General features: G+C 44.4%; 1 protein-coding gene across 1 annotated transcript; it reads right to left on the bottom strand.

Moving 5' to 3' along the window:
• Nucleotides 1–21,721: 21,721 nt before the first annotated feature.
• On the bottom strand, nt 21,722–23,714 carry LOC136458982 (GATA transcription factor 12-like). The gene is given in 3 exon segments (XM_066458878.1): nt 21,722–22,226; nt 22,228–22,680; nt 23,089–23,714. Coding segments are annotated over 3 exon segments (1,233 nt in total). The 5' UTR covers nt 23,446–23,714; the 3' UTR covers nt 21,722–21,803.
• Nucleotides 23,715–24,377: the final 663 nt, after the last annotated feature.

Consider the following 24,377-nt stretch of genomic DNA (forward strand, 5'->3'; position numbering starts at 1 on the left):
TAATTGGAAAATCTAATTTTGTCTGTAATTAATTAGAATAATTCATAGCTGCAGCTTCTATGGTCCAATTGTGGTGAAATTTTTATGGTACGCTAATTATTGTATGCTTGAACTATAGTAAAAATTTCGTACTCATTGGACTATGTATAACTTAGTTATAGATAAATTCTAATTAGTTACAGACAAAATTGGATTTTCCAATTAATCTAAGGCTACAGTAAAAATTTTGTACTAAAGTATACCGTATTATATATTCACTATGTAGATCTACTCATGTGGAGTCCAATAAAATTAGATTTTTCATTTTATGATTTTTCTATGATTTACTATGATTTTTCAAAAATTCACCGAAAATAAATAAAAAAAAAGAAAATTCAAAACCACGGGTACTGTAGCAAACCCGCTGTTACTGTAGCAAAACCGCCGCTGAAAACCGCCCCAAGGGGTAAATCAGACGGTTTTAGATAGTTTAGGGGGTAAAACAGACGGTTTCATAGTTGAGGGGGTGAAGTAGACCAAGTATGATAGTTGAGGGGGTCAGGTAGACTTTTTCCCATATGAAATCCAGTTCAGCATTGTTTAACAGTAATACCATGTCCATTAGTACAGTGGTAAAGATGCTTAATAGGCCATTTGATTTCTTTGAATATATTTCTGGCAAGGTCATCTGTTACAAAACTCTCCGTCCTTTCAGGCTATCCATATTGAATATGCTTCAAGACATCTTTTTTTTTTTTGCCTCTCGTCTGGGTACAGTTGTAGCATGTGTTCGTACACACGCACGCTCACTCAACACACGCACGCTACTCACACCATCCGTGTACAAATAAACATACAACTACACTCAGATCTTAAGACTGCATCCTTCTTGAGATCCCCGAAATCCACATATTTCATAGGTGACGGGCACGTCACAATCCCATTGTGGCATCACGCGTGAGAGGCAGACGCTTGGACCCGGTCCAAGCGAAATTTATTTGGGGGCATGCCCCGGTGAGACACCAGAGTTACGATCCCAGGGATTGAACTCGGGCGGGCAGCTCTCACACCGGAGAAGCTAGCCACCGAGCTACTTATATACACTAATGATAAGTTATAATTACTGGGCTAACAATCTAGGTATTATTACTCTAGTAAAGAATCTTCAAAACTAATTACTTGTTAAACACTTTGTCCATTATTTCAAATTATAAGATGTCTTGGCCTTTCTAGATACATAGATTTTGCTATACACTTACATATACACTATGTCTAGCTACATAATTAAACTATATATCTAAAAAAAGTCAAAACGTCTTATAATTTAGAAGAGCGGAAATATATTTTAAAAGTTGCTACCAGAGACTCGTTGAGATTATCACATCTTATATATTGCTTCTATAGTTTGAAAGTGTTGCGTTTATATAAGTGGTTGCTACTATGGGCAAGTTTAAGGCACTGTGACATATATGTTACTGAGAAGGATAGTCCAAGTGATTCTTAGAAGTAAAATTATGGTATGTATTCGCCCGGTTCGCTTGGCTTATAAGCCGTACTTTTTCAGCTAACAAACAATATTTTTCTCTCACAATAAATCAGCCAACATTACTTTCAGCCAAGGCTTATTAGCCAAGCGAACAGAACAATTAGCTAAACTTGCATATTATTGCATCGGATCTAATTTACATTAGGAAAGGACAGAATCAGGATTTGGACATATAAGGGGCCAAGCAAGTTATGGGAATCATATGCACCTACATATTCAAAGGAAGTCACCCACTTAATAAATAAATAATCAAAAATTTTCTCTCCATCTTAGTTGAATGACTATATACTAACTATATACTGATACTAAATTCAAAAATAAGGGGTGTAGGCAATTAGATGCTATCACAATTTATATCAACAAGATAATGCATCTAGATCCCAATTTGGTGATTAAAAAATATCATCAAGCTTTACACATCATGAACCCCCCAAAAAATTTTATGTGGCGTACACGCCCAACAAACATATTCAACCTCCATAAAAAAAATACATGCTTATAATATACGTAAGTACGTGACAACTAGTGTTTTATTTCAAGGCCTTCTTAATTTTATAATATAATTTCATTCGAGTTAGCATAATATACACACTCGATTATGTGTAATATGTTAGCGTGTAACATATTTTCGATCACTAAAATTTATGACTCAATTAATGTATTGTATGTAATGTATTTTTTTAACCAAATAAAATATGCTAGCTGTTGTATATACGATGAACTTGCTGATTTTTTATGGTGATATACACACACGTATGCATGGATCCCGTGCATGCAGAGATTTGAAAATATTATTACTTTTTTTCGTTTTCCTATGTTAATTAATTAATTTTAAAAATCTAAAAAATCAATGGCTCAGATTTATTTGAGATATTACCTCCTAGGAGGTAAAAATTGTACCGTAGCATTGTCCTTTAGTGATTGATAAGCAAAATGCTTGTGGACTAACATGTGTTTTGCGGTGGATAATGTACATTGGTTAGTCACGAGGATGGCTACGGTCTAGTAAAATTAAAGGAAAAAGTCTACCTGACCCCCTCAACTATTATACTTGGTCTACTTCACCCCCTCAACTATGAAACCGTCTGTTTTACCCCCTGAACTATCTAAAACTGTCTGATTTACCCCCTGGGGCGGTTTTCAGCGGCGGTTTGCTACAGTAACAGCGGGTTTGCTACGGTGACGGCGGGTTTGCTACAGTACCCGTGGTTTTGAATTTTCTTTTTTTTTATTTATTTTCGGTGAATTTTTGAAAAATCATAGTAAATCATAGAAAAATCATAAAATGAAAAATCTAATTTTATTGGACTCCACATGAGTAGATCTACATAGTGAATATATAATACGGTATACTTTAGTACAAAATTTTTACTGTAGCCTTAGATTAATTGGAAAATCCAATTTTGTCTGTAACTAATTAGAATTTATCTATAACTAAGTTATACATAGTCCAATGAGTACGAAATTTTTACTATAGTTCAAGCATACAATAATTAGCGTACCATAAAAATTTCACCACAATTGGACCATAGAAGCTGCAGCTATGAATTATTCTAATTAATTACAGACAAAATTAGATTTTCCAATTAATCTAAGGCTACAGTAAAATTTTTGTACTAAAGTATACCGTATTATATATTCACTATGTAGATCTACTCATGTGGAGTCCAATAAAATTAGATTTTTCATTTTATGATTTTTCTATGATTTACTATGATTTTTCAAAAATTCACCGAAAATAAATAAAAAAATTCAAAACCATGGGTACTGTAGCAACCCTCCGTCACTGTAGCAAACCCGCTGTTACTGTAGTAAAACCGCCGCTGAAAACCGCCCCAGGGGGTAAAACAGACGGTTTTAGATAGTTCAGGGGGTAAAACAGACGATTTCATAGTTGAGGGGGTGAAGTAGACCAAGTATGATAGTTGAGGGGGTCAGGTAGACTTTTTCCTAAAATTAAACCAATCTATCCAATCAAACTAGATCATTTGTTTTTACTAAAATCGAACCTCTTCCTAAGGCTAGATAGTTTTGACGGTCATGACTCTCTCATTTAGACTACAAATTACACATTTTACATGGCATTTCAATTGTATTGGTGAGAGCTGTGTAAGAACATTCAAGATCATCTCCAATACCACCGTATCGTTTAGTCTAGGAAACGAGACAGCTCGGGTTTTTCTAGACTTGGCTAGTACTTGCAATTTTTTGTTGCGTCAACAAGGTTATATATCAAATTTATTATGCTTGCAGTAATTTTATCCATTAGCTTCTTGTGATCGAAACCATTGTGTCCTACTGCCGTTCAAGATAGAGCCATCTAAATCTATAATATAAATAAATTCAATTGATGATCAAGTTACGTCTCATCTGCTATCTATATCTATAATATATACTACATCCGTTCTAAATTATAAGTCGGTTTAACTTTTTTGGTACATCCATTTCACTATGTATTTAGATATATATCATATCTAGATACATAGTAAAATGGATGTACAAAAAAAAGTCAAAACGACTTATAATTTAGAACAAAGAGAGTACTCTTATTAAAAAAAATACATCAGCTTGTAATTATGAATCTACATGCAAATATGCAATTATGATAAACTATCTCTTCAAGCACTCTATCCACGCCGTCAAGCCACATCACCTATTAACATGTTTTTAACTTGCAACATCATCCACTAATATTCATTTATGATAATCTATCTGTTTATCTAGTTAAACTATTTATACTAATGTGACACATAAATCAATAGTTATAGACTATTAGATTTCCATTTCAAATCATATCTATCCGTCCATTGTCACCTGTGATCTTGACAGCAACGTACGGGACAGGGCATCATTCTAGTTCGAAGATGAATGGCGCTCTAAGAGGTTCATAACTCGGAACTTGTGAATAGCGCTCTAAGAGGTTTGTTACTTTTCAATCGGTTCTGGTAAAATAAGACTTGTTTACATGGCACATTGTGATTCGACGCAAAGTGGCTGGAATCAAGGAAAAATATCCAAATTTCACTATGCACTCATCTTTATAATAATTTTCATATAATCATCGACTTTTTGTTTATCAGAGTGCAATATGTGTTTTGTTGACTCACAGACTTAAGAGGTTATTTGGTTGATAGGCACACTCTGCCACATGTCACCTTATGAGACAAGTCTGACTAAATTGACAAGTGTTTCGTTGATACTAAACGTAGACAAGTTTTTTTTTTGGCCACACATGTTATAGAGTATAAAAGCATGGCAAGATTGTCTTAGTCATGGCATAGTATGGCTCCAAATCTTTTAGCCACACTTTTTATGGTTTATCACACCTACTTAAAGTTAGTTGTAGTAAATTGTTTTTTTTTAATGAAACTGGAGGGGCTCAAGGCCCCCTAAGTTGTAGTAAATTGTGGCTGAACCAAACAACCCGTTAACAACTTTTGGCAGATGCTAACGTTGTCATGTTTCAAGCCCAAGAATAGAAGCAGCTTCAGCCCACACCTACTTCCAAGCCTCCAAGGCCTGACCATGATGTCCAGCCGGCTTGTTATGGGACCCAAGGCCTACATATAGCAGCAGTACATAAATGGCCTAATGTATGATGTATCCAGCAAAGTAAAAAGTTTTGCCCTTTTAGGGCATATATGCTCTAGCCTCTATGCATATGACCATTGAATCTTCATTGAGATACGTGGACTGCAAGGGGAAGATAATAGTTTAATGTGTCCCTCCTCTTGTGCAGAAATATTGATGTGCATCTAATGGTAATGCGCATGGGAGCACATGCCTTAAGAGCCCTAGGGTATTCAACACACTTCCTGTTGTCACAAGGAAAAACCCCAACAGGGAGCGCTTCTCCTTCGAATGTATTAGGCCCAACTACATGGACTACGTGGGCCGCTTTGTTCTTCTTCACGGGGATGTGTAAGCGTTTAATAAACTAGTTAGTTTTCTCAAAAAAAAAACTAGTTAGTATATACTAAACTACTAACTAGTTTATATCAAAGTTAGACTAAGAACTTAGGAATAGATCAAATTTTTCCACTCAAACTCCCCCTTGTTCTTTTAGGCAACACATATTTGTGTGATGAAACTGCAAGTGGTCTGAATTTTTTTAAAAGAAAACCAACAAGAAAAGTGGTCTGCCGGGGGAAAAAACAGAGAAGGAAATACTAGTAGTACTCTCCCTTAAAACAACCTCTGAAGTCTGAACTTTCATCTCATATGTTTTAAGCCTTCCTTTGCAATCTACTGAATGGACCCACGCAACTGCATAAATCACTCTACCCAGATGTTTCAGGGTACAACATTCATGGCGTATTGTGCCAGGCGAAGCAAAGCAAGAAAGAGCTCCGTTTGCCTATACATTCAGTCATTCAGACTAGACGCCTGAATCGTATGGCAACGGAAACGCCCTGTTCGCCTGGCTGACCAGGCACGGCTGAAAGTATTATAAGAGAAAAATATTATTCGTTCGTTGAAAAAATATGAATTATAAGCCAAGCGAACATGACGAAACTGTCTGTCAAATGCTTGTTTGGAGCAAGGCAAACCCGCACCCAACCAGACTAATTTTTTATAATTTAACCATTTTTTTAAGAAAATTTATGTTCAACATCCTGGGTGACGAAAGCTGATTTTTTGGACTCTGGGGGTTGGCGCCGTGGCCTACGGCGACGAAGGTAACACGTCTCGGCGCCGTAGGTCTTGGCGCCGAGATGTCTAGCCAGAAAAAATGGGGCATCCAAGTGGCGCTGACGTGGTAGGTAGGTCGGCGCTACAGATCCTAGCACCGAGGTCTTATACCTATACCGCGCGCCATCTTCCTCTTCCTCTTCTGGCCGTCGCACGACCTCTCTCTCTTGTCGTTCCGGCCGCCGCCCGCGCCACAGCAGCAGTCCGCGGCACCAGCTCCGCGCCCCTGTCTGCTCCCTCGGCCGCCCTCGTCACCCCATCATCCTCCTCCGCGTGCACCGGCGGTGAGGGCGGCCCCCGCCTCCCCGGCGTCCCCCCCCCCCCCCCATCGGCCGCCCTGTGAGGCCACCCCTCTCCCTCGGCCGGCCGTCAGCCTCAGGTAAGGTAATTTTTTTATTTTCTGTAATTTCGTTTTACAATTTAGTTAGTTTAGATAGTTTAGTTAGCTAATTTAGTTAGTTAATTTAGGTATTTAGTGAGATAATTTAGTTATGTAGAGATTATATATTTAGGTAATTTAGATATATTGTTTGATTGTTAGTTATTTATGTACTTTTTGTAGGTAGTTAATTTAGTATTTAGTTTATTTGTAAGTTAGATAGTTAGGTAATGAAGTTATATATAGGTAGTACTTGTAGTAACTATAGTTAGTAAAATTACTTATATAGTTAGATAGATAGCTAGGTAGTTTAGATACTTATTTATTTAGGTAGACAGTGGGATACTTAATTATACATGTAATTTAGTTATACTCTTATTAGTTAAATCCGTAATAACTTTGATGATGTGCATACCAACTAGATAGACAACAGTAGTCATCCTATATCATGGAGGAAGTGTGGAGGAAAATGAGTTTGGGAATATCAGTTTTGTTGGAATGCAAAGGGTGCCTCTCATGTTCGATGATCAGTCGTTGTTTTCTAAGTTGTTTGGTAGTGCTCGTGATGAGCTTCATTGCAATTCAAATGAGGATGGCAGTCTCAGTTGAGGGGAGTACTTCATTATGGTAAATCAAGCCGTATTTTTAGACGGTTGGTCCCAATTGCATCTAAGACTCAATGGGACAAGTATGTCAAAACTGTCATAAAGAATAAGTTTCAATGTTTGGATTTGGTTGTGCGGAAGTTATCCAATGATCCCACTCTTCATGGGTATTCACCCCCTAATGAGCATTCACCCCCTAGTGGGTTCTCTCTAGAATCAGAGAATCTGGTACCTTCTGATCCCTCCGTTACCCAACTGCGAGGTTGTAAGGTCGAGATGGCGACTAGAGGGGGGTGGAATAGTCATTTCTAAATTTAATCGCGTCGGCTAACCGAAATAAATATGGAATTATAACAATCGGTCTAGCCAAGACTTACACCTCTCTATTGAAGTTCACAAGCACCTTATAAAGATCCTAATTAGGCAACAAAGGTGCCGGGCTAGTTAGAGCTCACCTATCCAATTCTAGGTGCAAGGTTATACAAACCTATACCACTAGTACTTTGCACACCGAGGAAGCTTCTACACAATTCTAGTAAACAAAAGCAGAAAGCTCCTAAGCTCACTAGCAATGCTCAATAACAAGACAACCAATGCCAAATTAGAGAGCGTAATTACTTAGCTATATAAACTAAGCAATGTGACTAACAAGGTTATACAAACCAAATTAGCCACACAAGGGAGCTACTTCTAAGCTACACAAGCAAGAAGGTTACTAGTGAGCTACATAAGCTAACTAATTACAAGAGCAACAACACAAGCACGATATGAAAGTAATTACAAGCTTAGTGTAAGGGGATTGCAAACCAACAGGAAGAACAATGTTGACATGGTGATTTTATCCTGAGGTTCACATGCTTGCCAACACGTTACGTCCCCGTTGTGTCGACCGCTCACTTGGTGGTTTGGTGGCTAATTGGCATCACCCACCAAGCCCGCATGTCAGGGCACCGCAAGAACCTACCCCGAAAGTGAGGGTAGCTCAATGACACGCTCAACTAGAGTTGCTCTTCGCGTCTCCCGCGGGGCGAGCACAATGCCCCTCACAAAGCTCTTCTCCTGGAGCACCGCACAAGCTTCTTGCAGGCTTCGACGGAGACCACCACCAAGCCTTCTAGGAGGTGGTAACCTTCAAGAGTAACAAGCACCATCGGCTTGCAACTCGATCACCTAGTGCCACTCGATACAACCTCATGATGCAATCGCACTAGAATTGCTCTCTCACACAATCGAATGATCGCTATCAAGCATATGTGAGATAGAGGGCTCCTAGGCACTCTTAAGCATGGACACAAAGTCCCTCAAGGTGCTCCACTCCAGCCATGGCCGAGACCACCTTCTATTTATAGCCCCCATGAAAAAGAGCCACTATACCCCTTCACTGGGCACAGCTCGGGGTGATCAGACGCTCCGGTCAGATCGACCGGACGCACCTAGCCAGCGTCCGGTCAACGGATGAACACCACACGTCGACTCTGTTCAACCTCAGTCACTGGATCTCAACGGTCGGTTGTCTCGCATCAATAGTCAAGTCGCGACCGGACGCAGCATAGTGAGATGACCGGACGCTACTACGCCTGAGTCCGGTCATTTTCAGAGAGCTCCCCAAGCCTCTATTTTGTGATCAGAAGTGTCTGATCGATCACGATTGGACGCAGCATCAGTGTCCGGTCCTTCTCCTCTTCTTTGTGCTGCCATGTCAGCGAGACCGGACGCACCCACCACACGTTCGGTCATGAAGTGACCTAGCGTCCGGTCGAAGACCGACGCCTGCACTTTAACTGCTGCCACTTACCGAACGCGCCGGCCCAGTTAAGGCCAGCGTCCTGTGACTCATAGTGACCACCGTTCACCTCTGTTTCTTCATCGAGTTGATCCACATCAACTCCAACTTCTTCTCCTTTGCAAATTATGTCAACACCACCAAGTGTACACCACTATGTGTATATGTGTTAGCTTTTCACAAACATTTTTCAAAGGATTAGCCACTCAACTTGCCACGCCACTCGATCCTAGCGACGATGCAAAGTTAGATCACTCAAATTGCACTAGATGACCGATATGCAAACAAGTTTGCCCTCTCTTAATAGTATGACCATCTATCCTAAACTCCGATCATCAACTTCTCTACACAACTGTGTCCGGTGAAATAAATGCCCTAGGTTATACCTTTGCCTTGCGCATTCCATCCCATCTCCTCCAACGTCGATGCAACACGTGCACCAACAAAATCAACAATGATATGATCCACTTCATTTCATCACGTGATCATATTGGTTCATCAATCTTGACTTCACTTGCTTTTCACCGTTGCCTTCGTCCATCGGTGCCAAGTCTTGCTCAAGCTTCACCGCCACGAGGTCTATCGCTCCAAATCCTCCAACTTGTCCCTTCACGCTTGCAACCGGTCCATCAAGCTAAGTCTTGTCTTGATCTTCTCCACCTTGATCACATGACTCAATGTCATGTCTCATGTGCAATGAGCTCCTTCATCATCACATGTGTGAGCTTTGTAACATTTCCGAGCCATTTTTACCTTCATGGCATATGTTGCTCATACACATGTACCTATAGACTAATCACCTATGTATCTCACATAAACACAATTAGTCCACCTAGGTTGTCACTCAATTACCAAAACCACACAAGGACCTTTTTAGAGGTGGGATGTAGAAGATGTGGTTCTGGTGCCCGATGCTCAATCCGCCTCGAATGAGGTTGGAGTATGTCCTGATATTCATGTAGAATGTCGATCCGATGATGGAGTTGCTACCCCTCAGGAGATCGCTTTGACCTGGAATCATCCAAGTAAGTGGCGTAGTAACACTTTCGCTTTCGTTATTCTTCCTTCATTCCATTCCTTTGTCTCAATTCTATCCATATTTGTGCTTTATATGCAGGAGACAATCCTGATAATGATGGTTGTCCTCCTATGCCTCCATCAACCAATGTGGACCTAGAGTTTATAGCCTCTAACAGTGTGGATGTTAATATTGTGAATGATGAGGAGCCTTATGGCACAACAAGAGGCGTTGATTCTGATGATGACCACCTAGTTGCACCTTTGAGCGAACAAGAAATGGAGCTCATCAGGCGTTTGTGTCCTGATCATGATCCACTAGTTCATGAATTCTGTGACCTCAGTCATTCTCAACATGCTTATAGAGAAGAAAGAGATGACTGAGCTGCTAGAGGCTCCTGAGGCCGATGACAGCGTGGAAATTCAGAAGGGCATGGTCTTCAAGGACTTGCCCACCTTGAGAACGATGGTTACAAGAATATTCTGTGACACGTAAAAGACCATTCAAGGTGAGGCACTCCTATGTGGAGTGTCATTACATAGTTGTGTGCGAGAATGGAGATTGCAATTGGAGGGTCTATGCTCAGAAATAGAAGGCCATAGGGAAGTTCAAAATCATCAAAATTGTAGGTCCACACACTTGTGCCTAGAAAGATCTAAATCAGAAGCATCGACTAGTTGACCTCTACCCGCATTGCCAGAAGGTTGTACACAATATTGAAGGGTTAGCCCAACTTGAAGGTCGGGACAATTATAGAGATGACTAAGGCGATATTTAAGTATGACATAAAGTATGGGAAAGCATGGAGGGAAAAGCAATGGGCTTGGAAGATGATATATGGGGACTGGGAGGAGGGGTACAAGCAGTTGCCTACAAAGTTCAATGTAATGAAAAGTAGAAAATCCAGGCATGCATTCATGAGTATATCTCGAAGCCTGAATGAATGGAAGGACGGGAGGTAGATATTCTTTCATGCATTCTGGTGCTTTCCTTAGTGCATCGCGGCCTTCAAGCACTGTCATCTAGTGTTATCCATTGATGGTAGTTTTCTGCTTGGCAAGTACATGGGCACACTATTGGTAGCCATTTCTTGTGATGCAGACAACTGCATTGGTTCCTTTAGCTTTTGCTTTGGTGGAGAGAGAGAACAAAGACAGTTGGGGATGTTTCTTACGTCTTGTCCGAATACATGTCATTGGCCCTGGTAGGGAAGTTGGTGTCATATCTGATAGACACCAGGGCATACTCAATGCCGTACAAAGGAGTAGATTCTGAGGTATACACCTTTGCACCACCATTGGTGCACTCGACACCTTGCCAAGAATTTAGTTTGAAAGGATGGTACGAAGGACAACTTTCTTCTATTCGAGTAAGTTGCTCTCATGCTTGAGGTGCCATTCTTCGAGGAGAACTTGGAGCAGCTTAAAATAGGCAACAAATGGAGAAGATAGGGCAGTGGCTGAGATGATTGATGAGAGAACCTAAAAATGGACAAGAGCCTACGACGATGGTGGATGGAGGTACGAGTTTTCAGACTAAGCAACATGGCCTGAGTCATTTAATAGTGTGCTTAAGGGTATACATGTGTTTACACCAAAATTTGGAAAGAATAATTATAGGAACTCGAAGCTCCCAAGATCGTGTCATCAAGGAATCGATTGCATAAAGACGATATCAGCTAATTCAAATGCAGCGCTAGGAATCGGCTCTCTTCAGATAGCGCCAGCAGATAATGACAAAAGCTACGGTTGACGCCGAAAGGAATATGTCGAACTCTACAAATGGGGAAAGATTAGGGTCCAAGTTATCTTAAATTATGAATGTTTTATTCTATACCAAAGATTAGTAATGAGTCGTACTTAAGTAGGATTCATGTTTAGGCTCCGGGTATAAATATTGGACCCTAGCTATTGTAAAGACATCCAATCAATCAAATACAAGTTATTTACTTTTTTGACTCGGGCCAACCCTTAGGAGTAGGAGTAGAGTAGATCTCGGTGAGTTTTTTAGCAAGCAGGGCTACATCGGTTGGGCCGACCACCTGGTTTGTCTGTAAGTACCTGTCATGGTTTATACGGCTGCATGGAATCCGATCGACCTCAACTATGAACTTTAGTATAAGCTAGTTATCGACTCTTGTCTAGTTTAAGTATGGCTGCATCGATCTGCTCGACCTCCACTGCTCGAACTAGATTAAGGTTCAAGTTATCGGCTCTATCTAAGGGTGACGTCCTTCGGGTAGATTCATTAAGTTACCGATCTTGCTGATGTTTTCATTGTTATTAGTTTGCAGCAACATCAACTCGCCCGATCGAGATCGATTTAGATCGGCTTCATATCTTTTTAGTCCGTCATTCGCTTTGTTACAACATGATATTGTTTACCTTGAGTGACGGTTTATGTTTCATCGGCTATTTTACTTTGATCTTGATCGTGCATAGTACGCGATTAAGGCATGAATGATCTTTGAGAGGTCTACTGGTTAGTTAAATCTGGTCTATGGTTCACTATTATGGCTGTAACGATCCAGTCGATCCCTACCGATAGCACTGTAGATTGGAGGATGCTGGTTAGTAGATCTATTCTTGATTAGGTGTGACTTTACTGTTTCCTATGCCTGCATTGGCTAAATAGCCGATCGCCTATGCGTTAATGCCTACAGCGTGTTTACATGATTCTATTAAGCGTGAATAGATCTGTTTACTTTAAAGGTTTGATTTGTTGTCTTTATCATGACTGCATCGATCTGGTCGAACCCCACTGTTAGAGATAGCAGGTTAGGTCTAATGAGTCCATAGGTTTGTCCATGTGAAATAGTCGATTGTTCATGTGCTGTAGTCCTCTTCACTTGAATCGGCTATTTTAGCCGATTCATCTGAGCCTTCATGTATAGCATGTCTTTCGGAAAGCCTATCGAAGTATGGATGTTTTTATGGATTCTTCGATTTTAGTTTGTTATTATCACCATAGCTGCCATCGATCCGGTTGAACCTCACCGTTGATATTAACAGATTAGATTCAGAGTGTTTGTAGGTCCATTCATATCAGATAGTCGATTTGTTTGTATGCTATATCTTTTCCCGATTAGATTCATCGGCTTAATGATTCATACTGGTAATATCTACCTAGCTGATGATCTCACTTACATCTACATGTACTATACCTATCGACATAAAATCAATTGCTACCCATGAGCTTTACAGTTTGTATCAGTTGATTTCTATGTGTATCAGCTATTTAGTCACTTTTCATGTCTGGCTGCTCCTAAAGCGGCACACTTGGAAACTGTCTGGGCACAGACTGACATGTTCCACCTTAAATTAATGATAAACTTTCTCTCCTTGTCAATTGCAGGGTCAAATTGACTGGCACGTCTTAGGAGGAATACGCAGGATCAGTTATCCTTATGTTGAAGCCAAGCGGATCTCTGGCTCCATCGAGTAGATCCTTCCAGCTTGCCAGTGTGTCGACGCATTTTTTGTGCCGACACACATTTTGGCACGCTTGGATGGGACCCCACAATCGTCATGGTGGCTTACAACAACAATGACATCCTTATGGTGCCTTATGAAGACCTACCTGATGGAGATAAAGATGTCATCAGCAAAGCTACAGAAGAATTTCAGAACAAGTGTTTGTTGTCCTACATCAAGACACTGTGACAATATAATTGTTCAGAAATATCCACTGCCAAGAGTTCTGTTGCATGGGCAGACAGATGCAGATGAAGTAGAAGGCAATTATTTCTTTGTGGAAGCTGTAAATAAATCTGTTCATGATGCCATGTCGAATCATAATGAAGTTTTCTTGAACACATTCCACAACACCATGAAAGAGGTGTTTATGGGTTTCCTAGTTGATCAGGTTGGGCTGGCTTATTACAACATTCCACATTCCGTCGACTCAGGGGACTAATTCAAGCCGGTACTAGCCATCAAGAAACAGCACCCGTAGGTAATGATGATGTCTAGGTGGTTCAGAGCTCATCTAAATAAGTTTAGGGTGCTAATACTAATTAGATACAATATAATCCTAGATCGTTAGAACAGCACGTGCAACAGCCGACGGGGCAAGTTCGAAATCAAATGGTCAATTTTGGCACATCAGGCTAGATACCATCATCGGCTCAAAGGATAGCACCATCAATTCAAAGGATTCATAGAGATATAGATTCTAACATCCTATAATCAGAGGCTTTAAGCAGCAAACCAGCAAAGGACCCAGTAGATAGAGATTCCTACAAGGCTATCATTATGACACATATTACAATACTCTTCACATGATTCTGAATCCAGGGTACCAAAGTACTCGAAATTTTAATCCACAGATGGGTCAGCAGTTGCAGAGAAACCCAAATTCAAATGCTGATGAGTTGTTGCTGAGAGTGACCGAGATGATAAATGATCAGTTCGGTTTGAAACCAAAAGGGTAGACCTTCTCATACAAACGCCCATATCTAGAATTTGGGTCCCAGAGTTTTCTCTAGTCCCAGATATCACACGATTTGGTCGCTCTCCTTGCAAATTATAGGCTCTCAGAGTTTGTCAAGTTCACTAGCCAAGATAGCACAAGCACAATAGAACATGTCAGTCGGTATCTTACATAGTTGGGCGAAGCATCCGTTGAAGAGGCTCATCGAGTTCGTTTCTTCTCCTTATCTCTGTCGGGGCCAGCCTTTACTTGATTTTCATCACTGCCAGTTAACTCCATTGCCAATTGGGCTGACCTAGAGAAGAAGTTTTAGACATATTTTTATACTAGGACTGGAGAAAGAAAAATTACCGATTTAGCAACTATAAGACAGAGAACTAATGAATTGAGCACCGAGTTTCTTCAGAGATTTCGAGAGACCAGAAATTTGTGCTTCTCACTGAACTTGACTGATGATTAGCTACCTGCTTTGGCCATTCAAGGAATGTTGCCGACATAGAGAGAGAAGCTACTGAGACAAGAATTTAACAACTTGGGTCAATTGGCTCAACGAGTGGCAGTGCTCAATAGCCAATTCCAGAATATGCGTAGAGATACCCGATTCTAGAAAAGTACCACAATGGCCGAAGCCTATAATCTATATTTAGTCAATGATGGCTATGAAGATGATGAAGCGAAAGAAGTTGCTATGGCTAAATAGAATTGGGGTAAGAAGACGGTAATGGTGCCAAATCTTTAGGGAAGAAGAGTCGAAGAGAGCTACGATTTCGATGTGATAAAGTCAGACAAACTCTTCGATTTCTTACTTGAGAAAGGATAAATCAAGTTGCCTGATAATCATGTTATGTTGCTCTCCTGATCAGTTAAAGAATAAGAAGTTCTGTAAGTTTTATAATGCTACATCTCATTCTACTAATGACTGTAGAGTTTTTCGGCAGCATATACAGCGGGCTATTCAGCAAGAAAGGCTCAAATTTGATACACCTCGAAAGATGAAAGTTGATGATAATCCTTTCCCAAGAGATCAGAACATGGTTGATGCCAGGCTGCTCAAAGGAAAGACTAAGGTCCTAACATCAACCACATCAAGAGAAACTAGAACAGTCGATCCCGAGATGCAAATATTGGCTGATGAATACAAACAAATTAGAAGGACGTCATGACCAACAAAAGAGCCAATATGAGCAGGGGGAAACGTCAAAGGATGGGGCACAAATAATGAAAACAACAACACAATAAAAAGTCCTAATACTAGGGCACATTACAGAACACAATGATAATAAAAAGCAAATATCAACAAACTAAATAGTGCAGTAAATAGCCTAAGTACTGTCCATAATTAAAGTGTAGTATATGACAACACAATGAAAAATCCAAGACTAGACAACATTATTCATGAATAAACCATACAACTTGCAAGTCATGGAGACTACTGAGTGCAACGAGGCCACTTTTCCTTACTCAGGGCATCGAGATTCTCCTCCATTGCTGCTTTCGCTCAGTGTGCACGCTCAAGCTTCTTCTCCCTCCTCCCTGTACGCAGCAACATGCCTCTTTTCCTCCTCTTCCTTGTGCTCATTTTCTGCAGCCACCTCTTTGTGTCTCCTCTCGATCAACTCCTTGTCCTCTGCCTCCCACCGCAAGAGTTTCTACATACACTCCTTGTCTTCTGGCTTGATCTCACCAAATAAACTATGCATGACTTCATATGACACAAAATAATTATTACACAACATCAATTTCTCACCATCTTGTTAATGCGGCGCTGACGAAGTGTAGGCTCAAAGGCTAAATTGGCACACATCCAATACCTCTGCCTATACGTGTCCTCTTCATCAGACTTCGCTACCTTGCAAGGATCACCGCAAAAACACATGAGCACTAGAACACCACTAGACAGAGACAATAGGTTGAAGGCATTTCTGGTCATCTGGCCATAACTACAAATGAACCAATTTTGTTCAAAGAACCAAAAGCAATGACCATTAAACCATAAACCTAGAGGTTTTCCATTTGTTGCACATAAATGAACCAATAATATAACACAATTGACAGAGATCACCTTGGTTTACTAGCTTTATCACGCCTTGGCATCCTACCGTTACATAATACAAAAAATCAATAATCACTTCAAACAATAAGTACTAACGTATTTAGGGTTGCAAAATACATGTAATATACCAAACCATTGCGTAAAAATGAGGAGGCGAGAGAACATACCTTGCTCTTCAAAATCTATGGATCAAATCCAACTTTCCAAGGTCAAATTGCTCAATTCAAGAGATTGGGCGGTTTGGGGAGAGCAAAAACCCGAGATCAAGGAGGAAGAAATGAAAGGAGCCTCAGCCAGGGAAACCTTGACGTGGGTTTTGAATCTGAGCTCAGCGCTATGGATCTTGGCTCCTAGGTCGGCGTCGAGACCCATGGCTCCTAGGTCGGCGCTGAGATCTGTGGCTCCGATGTCGACGCCAGGGTCCGTGGCGTCGACCTACCTGCCACGTCAGCGCCTCTTGGATGCCCTGTTTTGCTCGGCCAGGCATCTCGACGCCAAGACCTACGACGCCGAGACGTGTTACCTCGGCGCCGTAGGCAAAGGCGCCGACCTCAGGGTTCAAAGACCAGTTTACGTTGTTTAGGGGTTAAACGTAAATTTTCTTAAAAAAAACAAAAATGCAAAAAATTTAGGACCAGTTCAAGTACTACTACTACTCGAGAAGCAAACCTTTCCTCCAGCAAAGCGAAAGCAAGTGTGTTTCTTACTGCGTGTTTAGTTTGCGAATTTTGAGAATTTGTCTACTGTAGCACCTTCGTTTTTATTTGGCAATTAGTGTTCAATCATGGACTAATTAGGCTTAAAACGTTCGTCTCATAATTTCCAACCAAACTATGCAATTAGTATTTTTTCGTCTACATTTAATGCTCCATGCATGTACCGCAAGATTTGATATAATAGCTATTGTAACACTTTTTGAGAAACTTTTTAGGAACTAAACAAGCACTTAGTGTAATTTCGATTCCTCTGGTACCGCAGAGTTTCGGCGTCTACCGAGATGTCGTGTTGACGAAAAGGAACGCACGGCAGAGCTTCCTCGCTCCATAATGCCTGTATGTACTGACCACCGACGCACTCTTTTGATGCACTGCGTGGGTATACGTCTCATTCGTTTCGCTTATAAGCCACACTTTTTCAACCAATAAATAGTATTTTTTTCACAATAAGTTAGCTAATAGTATTTTTAGCCATAATTTATTAGCCTAGCGAACAGGGCAATAGTTTGCAGCAGGATTTTAATGACGCGTTTGGCCGGGCTCCCGCCGGCTCTGGCTCCCACACTGTAGCGCAATTGTAGTGCGCAGGAACTGAAGCCGGAGGAGAAAAAAAACGAGCTTCTCTGGCTCTGGCGCGGTCAGTGAGAGAGGAAAGGAGGAGCCGTTCGGAGCCCGACCAAACGGGCTCTAAATTCTGAGCTTCTGACAGGCAAATACTACTCCTACGTGCAGACTGATCAGAAAACTGTCACTCTGTCAGTCATCAGGTGGTTCATACAAGGCCAACTTTGTTTGTACAGCGCCGTAACACCAGAAGCGCAATGCTTGATAGTGAAAGTTGAATACTTGGGCCAGTCAGGTCATGTGCTGGAGGATTCGAGTTCGATTGGCAGTTTTGTTACCGATCGACGTGGGCTCGGGTTCTCATTTCAGGTTTGGATTTTTCGAACCCAGCTGCCGGGAAACAGATGAACACGGTAGTAGCAGTGGTGGTGGTGATGTAGCAGTACGACCAGTGTACCACGAGTAGATCGAGGGCCTCGACGAAATCATGGCACGAAAACAAGACAACGGAGAAAATATCTCGAGGCCAAGCCAGACTCCAGAGGCCACGTCCAGCGAGCAGGCAGGTACGGGCGGCACGGCATCATCGCACGTACCACTCGCTCAAGGATAAGGCAGCCGGCAGGTGGCGATCGACGCCACGGGCCACAGCACAGTTCGTGGGGCTCTTTTGCCTGGTGTGGCGGGGCACCCGGCCGGCCGGGCGGCCGGGCCGGGGCATCTGCGCCCTGCACGCCTCCCACCGCCGCGCGGCCCGCGGCCCCCACGCCCAAAAAGAAAGCCGCCCCCCGCGGGTGGTGGGCGTGCTCACGCCTGCGCACGTGCCTGCACGTGCCCCGGAGACGTGACCCGCGCCCGCGCCTGCGCCCTCTCCGAGTCTTCTCCGGCCCCTCCGATCCCTCCCTAGTCCCTACCCTCCGCTGGGCGTGCGACCCATCAACCTACAAGCAATAGGGGAGAAAACTTAGCATGTCGCAACAAAAGCGTCGACTCGAAGCGTCAGCAACGCCGTCTGTTCCTAAAACAAAACCCCTTAGCGCCCCGAGACGGGAGTGGGGGACGGCCCTACGCAGACAGCAGCAGCACCGGCTCTACGAAGAGACGCCAATCTCCACCGGCCGGCGACCGATCGAAGGCGCGCACAGAGACAGAGCGGCCTGGGCTCCGCGCACGCATGTTACCCCCGAAGAAAAGCCCGCCGCGACCGTACGTGAGCGCGCATGTGATAATGTGAGCGACCCACTCGGACGCGCCGTGCCATGCCATGCCATGCCCGCCCCGGCTTAATTAACTCGCAACAAACCCAGTCGCGTGCACGCTAGCTCCAAATCCGCCGATCGATCGAGCTCCTCAGTCCTCAGGGCTTATTTAGTTGGCGAAATTTTTAGCGAAATGGTACTGTAGCACTTTCGTTGTTATTTGGCAATTAGTGTCCAATCATAGTCTAATTAGGCTTAAAAGATTCGTCTCGCGAATTTCGTCTAAACTATGTAATTAGTTTTATTTTTTATTTATATTTAATGCTTCATGCATACGTCCAAAGATTCGATGTGATGATAAATCTTGAAAATTTTTGCAAAATGAAGTGGAACTAAACACTACCTCAGTCTAACTAATCTCGCTCCATCAACTCGATCTGGATGATCGATCGCACGGCTAAAGGGGCATAGTATAGTACTCCGTATAATGGAGAGGTCGTGGCATTGACCAACAACCAGTACGTGCGTGTGCATCTAGTGGCCTAAGCTAGCTAGCTAGCCAGCAGATCGATGCATGCATGACGATCAATGGTTGGTGGTGGCGTGTGCGCGTCGTCGTCCTAGCTATAGCTTACTTTGACGGTGCTCGATCGATCGTCTCGGTATCCTTGTTGTACTCTTTGTACCCATGCAGACGGGACGGACGGAACATGCTGCGTGCGTATGCTGGGCTGCCGGCCGGGTTACCATTCAGTCATGCACACACCATCATATATAGGAGTACATGCTAACATGCAGCAGGGGAGCGACGGTTTCCAGGCGGCATGCATGGAGACCTACTGGACCGTACGGTGACGGACACTCGGATGCAATGCAGTGACCCAAGGCAAAACGCACAGTGCACCACAGTGAAATGTCAAGGGTATATTCGTGGAGCGGTACAGGAGCAGCAGTAGAGCTACTAGTAGTACTTATCTGTGGATATCAAATCGAGTAATTAATTGTTGGGCGATGCACATAGTATACCGCACCAGGCGCGGTATAGTTTAACGATCGTTCCATTTGGATCGCCAACACGCCTGCGTGCCTGGGATCACGAGGACGACGCCCGGACCGAGGAGCAGGGCCAGCAGCGCAATATTGCGGTTGTAGGCTACGAACGAAATGCCGCTCGTCAGCATTATTATTCAGAGATCGTAGCTAGATTACCCTCTGGGCTCTGGCTCCTCGCCTCCTCGGCCCTCTCTCTCTCTCTCTCTCTCTCTCTCTCTCTCTCTCCTCTATATATTCTCGGGTTACTCTATTGGCAACCCCCATGTGAGCGCCCTCCGTCACCGGGCGCCCTGCCGCGGCGCTGCCTGCCCGAGATCAGCGATGCCGGTTTTTAACTCCTCCACTTGTCTCCTGGTAGTGAGAGCCCACATGCGCTCACAGTGCCCGCGACAATGCAAGCTGCCACCACCTTGCTTAAATTAACTTACTCTACTCGATGCTGTAATGGCAAAGCTAAGCTACTGTTACCAAATTACTCCTCCTAGTACTTCTAATACAACCGTAACCGTACCGTCGTTGCATGCATGTTCATGCATGGGTAGATGACGAGGCAGTATGCATGCAAGAGCTAGACTGATGCATGCATTGCATTGCATCCACAGCCGATCGGTTAATCCAAGACTCCTCGCAGTCGCAGGACATGAGTGACAGATGTGGCTCGGCTACGGTGGTAGCCTGTCCCTGCCGCCTTGTTCTGCGCCCACTCTCTGCTGCTGGTCAGTTTCAGTACGTGCTGTACTACGTAGCCGGCCAGAGCGCAGCGTAACGCCAAGGTGGCGTGGCGGCAAGAGGTGAAACGAAAATGTTTCTTCCTTTTCTCTCTCCCTGCTTCAGGCTCAGCGTTGCAGACTTGCAGTGTGGTGGCAGCCGCATGCATGTAGATGCAGTCGCAAATTAAAAGCGAGCCGGCCGGGGGGTGCCATGCAGATTTACAGTGAGGAACGAACAGAGGTTTATATGTTTATCACATGCCGATTTTTTTTTGATACATTATCACATGCCGATTGGATCCACTATACTCGACACGAGACCACCAGGCACCAGCCCCACCATTGCATTTGTTTGCTTTCTTGTTACATTGAGGAGGCATCTCTTTCACGCAAGATTCTTATGATCACGTGCGCCCGCGGGTTGTGGCGGGTTTGGCACGCTCGCTCGCTCGCCTCCGGCGTGCACGGCCTTAGTTCGGTTGCGCACACAACATCCGTGACTTTGCATGTACTATCGCGTCTTTGGGTTAATTCACCTGCCGGCTTGCATGGCTGCTGCATGCATGCATCACCACAGTGTATATAGCAGGGACGAGAAGTAGATACTGATGAGTGATGAGCACCACATCATCAACGTATGTGATGATGGTAGTCTTAATTAGAACAAAGGAAAATAAAAAGGCCAAAATTTCCAGTCTTCTTTTCATGTTCCGGAAGCAGAATGAGAGCTACTGTGGAAGATATGTAGTAGCCCTTAAATTACAGAATGCTAAGAAACAAAGGAAGAAAAGGGCTAGGGAAACTCTCTCTCATAGAGTTCTAAGCAGGTTAGGAGAGGCTGGCAAAAAAAAAGGAAAACAGGATGACAAAATCAAGAAAATTGCCACGAAAATTTCGAAGAGCTGAACAGAAGCACGCGAACTAATTAATAAGAAAAATGGAGAGGAAAAAGAACTCCTAAGGCAAGATTAGTAGTTCTTTCATATTTTTGAGGAGGAGGGTTCTTGGATTTTAGCTGATGCATTAATTATTACTGGGCTAATTGATCAACTCTAGCACAAGCAAGTAGACTCATCTAGATGAGCTGCCGGTAGTCTGCTGTCCCTAAGTGGTGGTGGATCAAAAAGTCGTCGCCGGCGGCGACGATGGGGGGCGCCGACGGCCCGTCGAACAGCATCGCGCTCTGCATGCGCATCAGCCCGCCTGCAGGACCACCGCCGCCGGCGATCACGTGCGGGTGCGGCTGCTGCACCACCTCCTTCTGGCGGCGCAGCTCCAGCACCTTTCGGTGCGAGTTGGAGTGCTTGGACATCACGAAGGTGGGGCTCGCCGCGGGCCGGTACTCCGGCACCAGCCGCCCCGACTTGTACCGCACCCCGCACGCGTTGCACAGCGTCTTGGGGCCCATGGGCCCCGTCCTCCACTGCGGCGTCCTGTCCGTCTCGCAGTGCAGGCACCGCCGCCCTTCTGCCGACGCGGCCGACGAGCCGCCGCCGCCAGGGCCCGGGCTGTGCTGCCGCTGACACGCTTGAGGCGGGCGGCGCTGCTAGCGCCGCGTCTTTCTTCTTCGACGGCTTCTTGGCGGGGAACGCCTGCGGCGCCGAGATGCCGGACTCCGCCGGCGAGATGACGGCCATCGACGCCGGGGACGGTGGTGACGCCGGGGTCGGCGGGAGCACGAGCAACCGCGACGACCAGTTGCCCGGAGCCGCGCGGGAGCGCTTGCTACGGGCCTTTGCGGGGACCGGTGCCTCCGGGAGGAACATACCGGGCTGTGCCGCAGAGGCGGCGGCGGCTGAAGCTGCGGCCGCAGGGGCCACGGGAGCTGGTGGCAGAACCGAGGAGAACCCGCCGGAAATGAGCTTCAGCTTCTCGAGGTCCTCCGCGGCGAAAGTTTCCTCGCCCTCGCCCATGTAGTTGGATAGCCATTCCAGCTCCGCCAATTGATCGTACTGCGCAGAATTCACAGCAATAAGTTTAGCGACCGCGAGTTCTGACATACAGGAAAATTGCAGGCTAAACTTTGCATAATTCTCAGTTTGGGCTGGTGTGCTTGAAGTTTTCTACTTTTGGTACTGTTACTATTTACGTCAATTTTATGGAGTTACGGATTCTGAAGGACCAAAATTGAGTGGTTAACACAGGAATCCAAATGCTTTCTTTTTTTTTCTTCCGGAAGATTAAAAATGAAATCTTGCAACAGCACTCCTACAAAATTACAACAAATCCACCACCAGTGCGTCCCCATTTCTTCTCAATTTTCCGTTGAGCTGTTGAAGAATTAGAAGAGGATACTAACAGGCTAAATTTGCCAAATGAATTCAAACAAATTGACAGTATATACGAAAGACACAAGTTACCGGCTCGCAGAATTCCCCCGGGAAGTCGCCGTCGGCTAGCCCAGAGAAGGAGTTGCTGCAGCTGTCCAGGGCCGTGACGGTGGACGAGTCGGCGGAGAAATTCCCGAGGCCGCCGCGCTCCTCCTTGACGAGGCCTACGACTCCGTGGGCGTCGACAGCAGGCTGCAGGCACGGCGGGGCCTCGCCGCCGTCGCCTGCCGCCGCCGCCTCCCCGCCCCCTTCCTCGTCGTCGTCGTACGGTAGCGCGAGGAGGTCGTCCACGACGAAGTGGTCCCCGCACCCCGCGGTCTTCCTCTCGCGTGGGCCCGCGCCTCCGCCGTAGTACCCGTACTCGGCTGACGCTGCCGCCGCCTCCATCGTATCGTCCCGGCCTGCTGCTTGCTCTCTGTCCGTCCGCCTGCCGCCCGCAGCGCTGCACACTACGCGTCGTTCTGCGCGCAACGTCCGCGTCTCCTGCGTTACTCGGCCGGGTTTTGTTCGTTTGGTCCCATCGGTTTTGGACGTGTTGGCGAGGAGAGGGAGAGACGGAAACGGAAATGACGCACAGAGAGAGAGAGAGAGAGAGGGAGTAGGGTTTAATTGGCGTGGAGCTGGAGCGCGGAGAGACGACGAGACGGGAGGAAAGGAGGGGGCCGGGGAGGGTCAGCTGGAGCGAACGATTCTTAAGGAGTAAATAAAGCGGGAGCCACTGAGCCACCACGCCGTCGTCCTCGGCCCTCCGCCAGTAAAACACGCCAACTGGCTGAACTAGAATTTGAACTTGAAAGCCGGATAATTGGAATCCAAGCACCGGTAGTTTGAATTTTTTTGAAAAACCTGCAGGAATAAACATCTTCCTGATCACAAAATCGGCCTGCAGGAATAAACATCTTCCTGATCACAAAACCTGCAGGAATAAACATCTTCCTGATCACAAATCCTGCAGGAATGAATAAGCATCAACTGAACACGGTGCCGGTCCTAGGATTTTAGGGTGTGTTTGGTTGAGCTGTGGCTGTGGGAAAAAGCTGCTGTGGGCTGTGAACTATGGAAAAGCTACTGTGGGCTATGAGCTGTAGAAAAGCTGAAAGCTGTTTGGTTAAACAAGTATAAAATATACGTTCTATCTTTATCTCTCTTGAAACAACTATGGAAGAGCTTTTTATTCCACCAATTTCGAAAAGCAGAAAGCCAAAAGCCAAAAACAGGGTCAAACCAGCTTTCAAAAATGTACTACGGAAAAGCGGCTGCTTCTGAAAAAACCGTCTCTAAAAACAGCCCCTTTGGTTGGGCTTTTGGCTTTTGGGGTC

Source organism: Miscanthus floridulus, chromosome 6, assembly GCF_019320115.1.
Source record: "Miscanthus floridulus cultivar M001 chromosome 6, ASM1932011v1, whole genome shotgun sequence".
NCBI lineage: Eukaryota > Viridiplantae > Streptophyta > Magnoliopsida > Poales > Poaceae > Miscanthus > Miscanthus floridulus.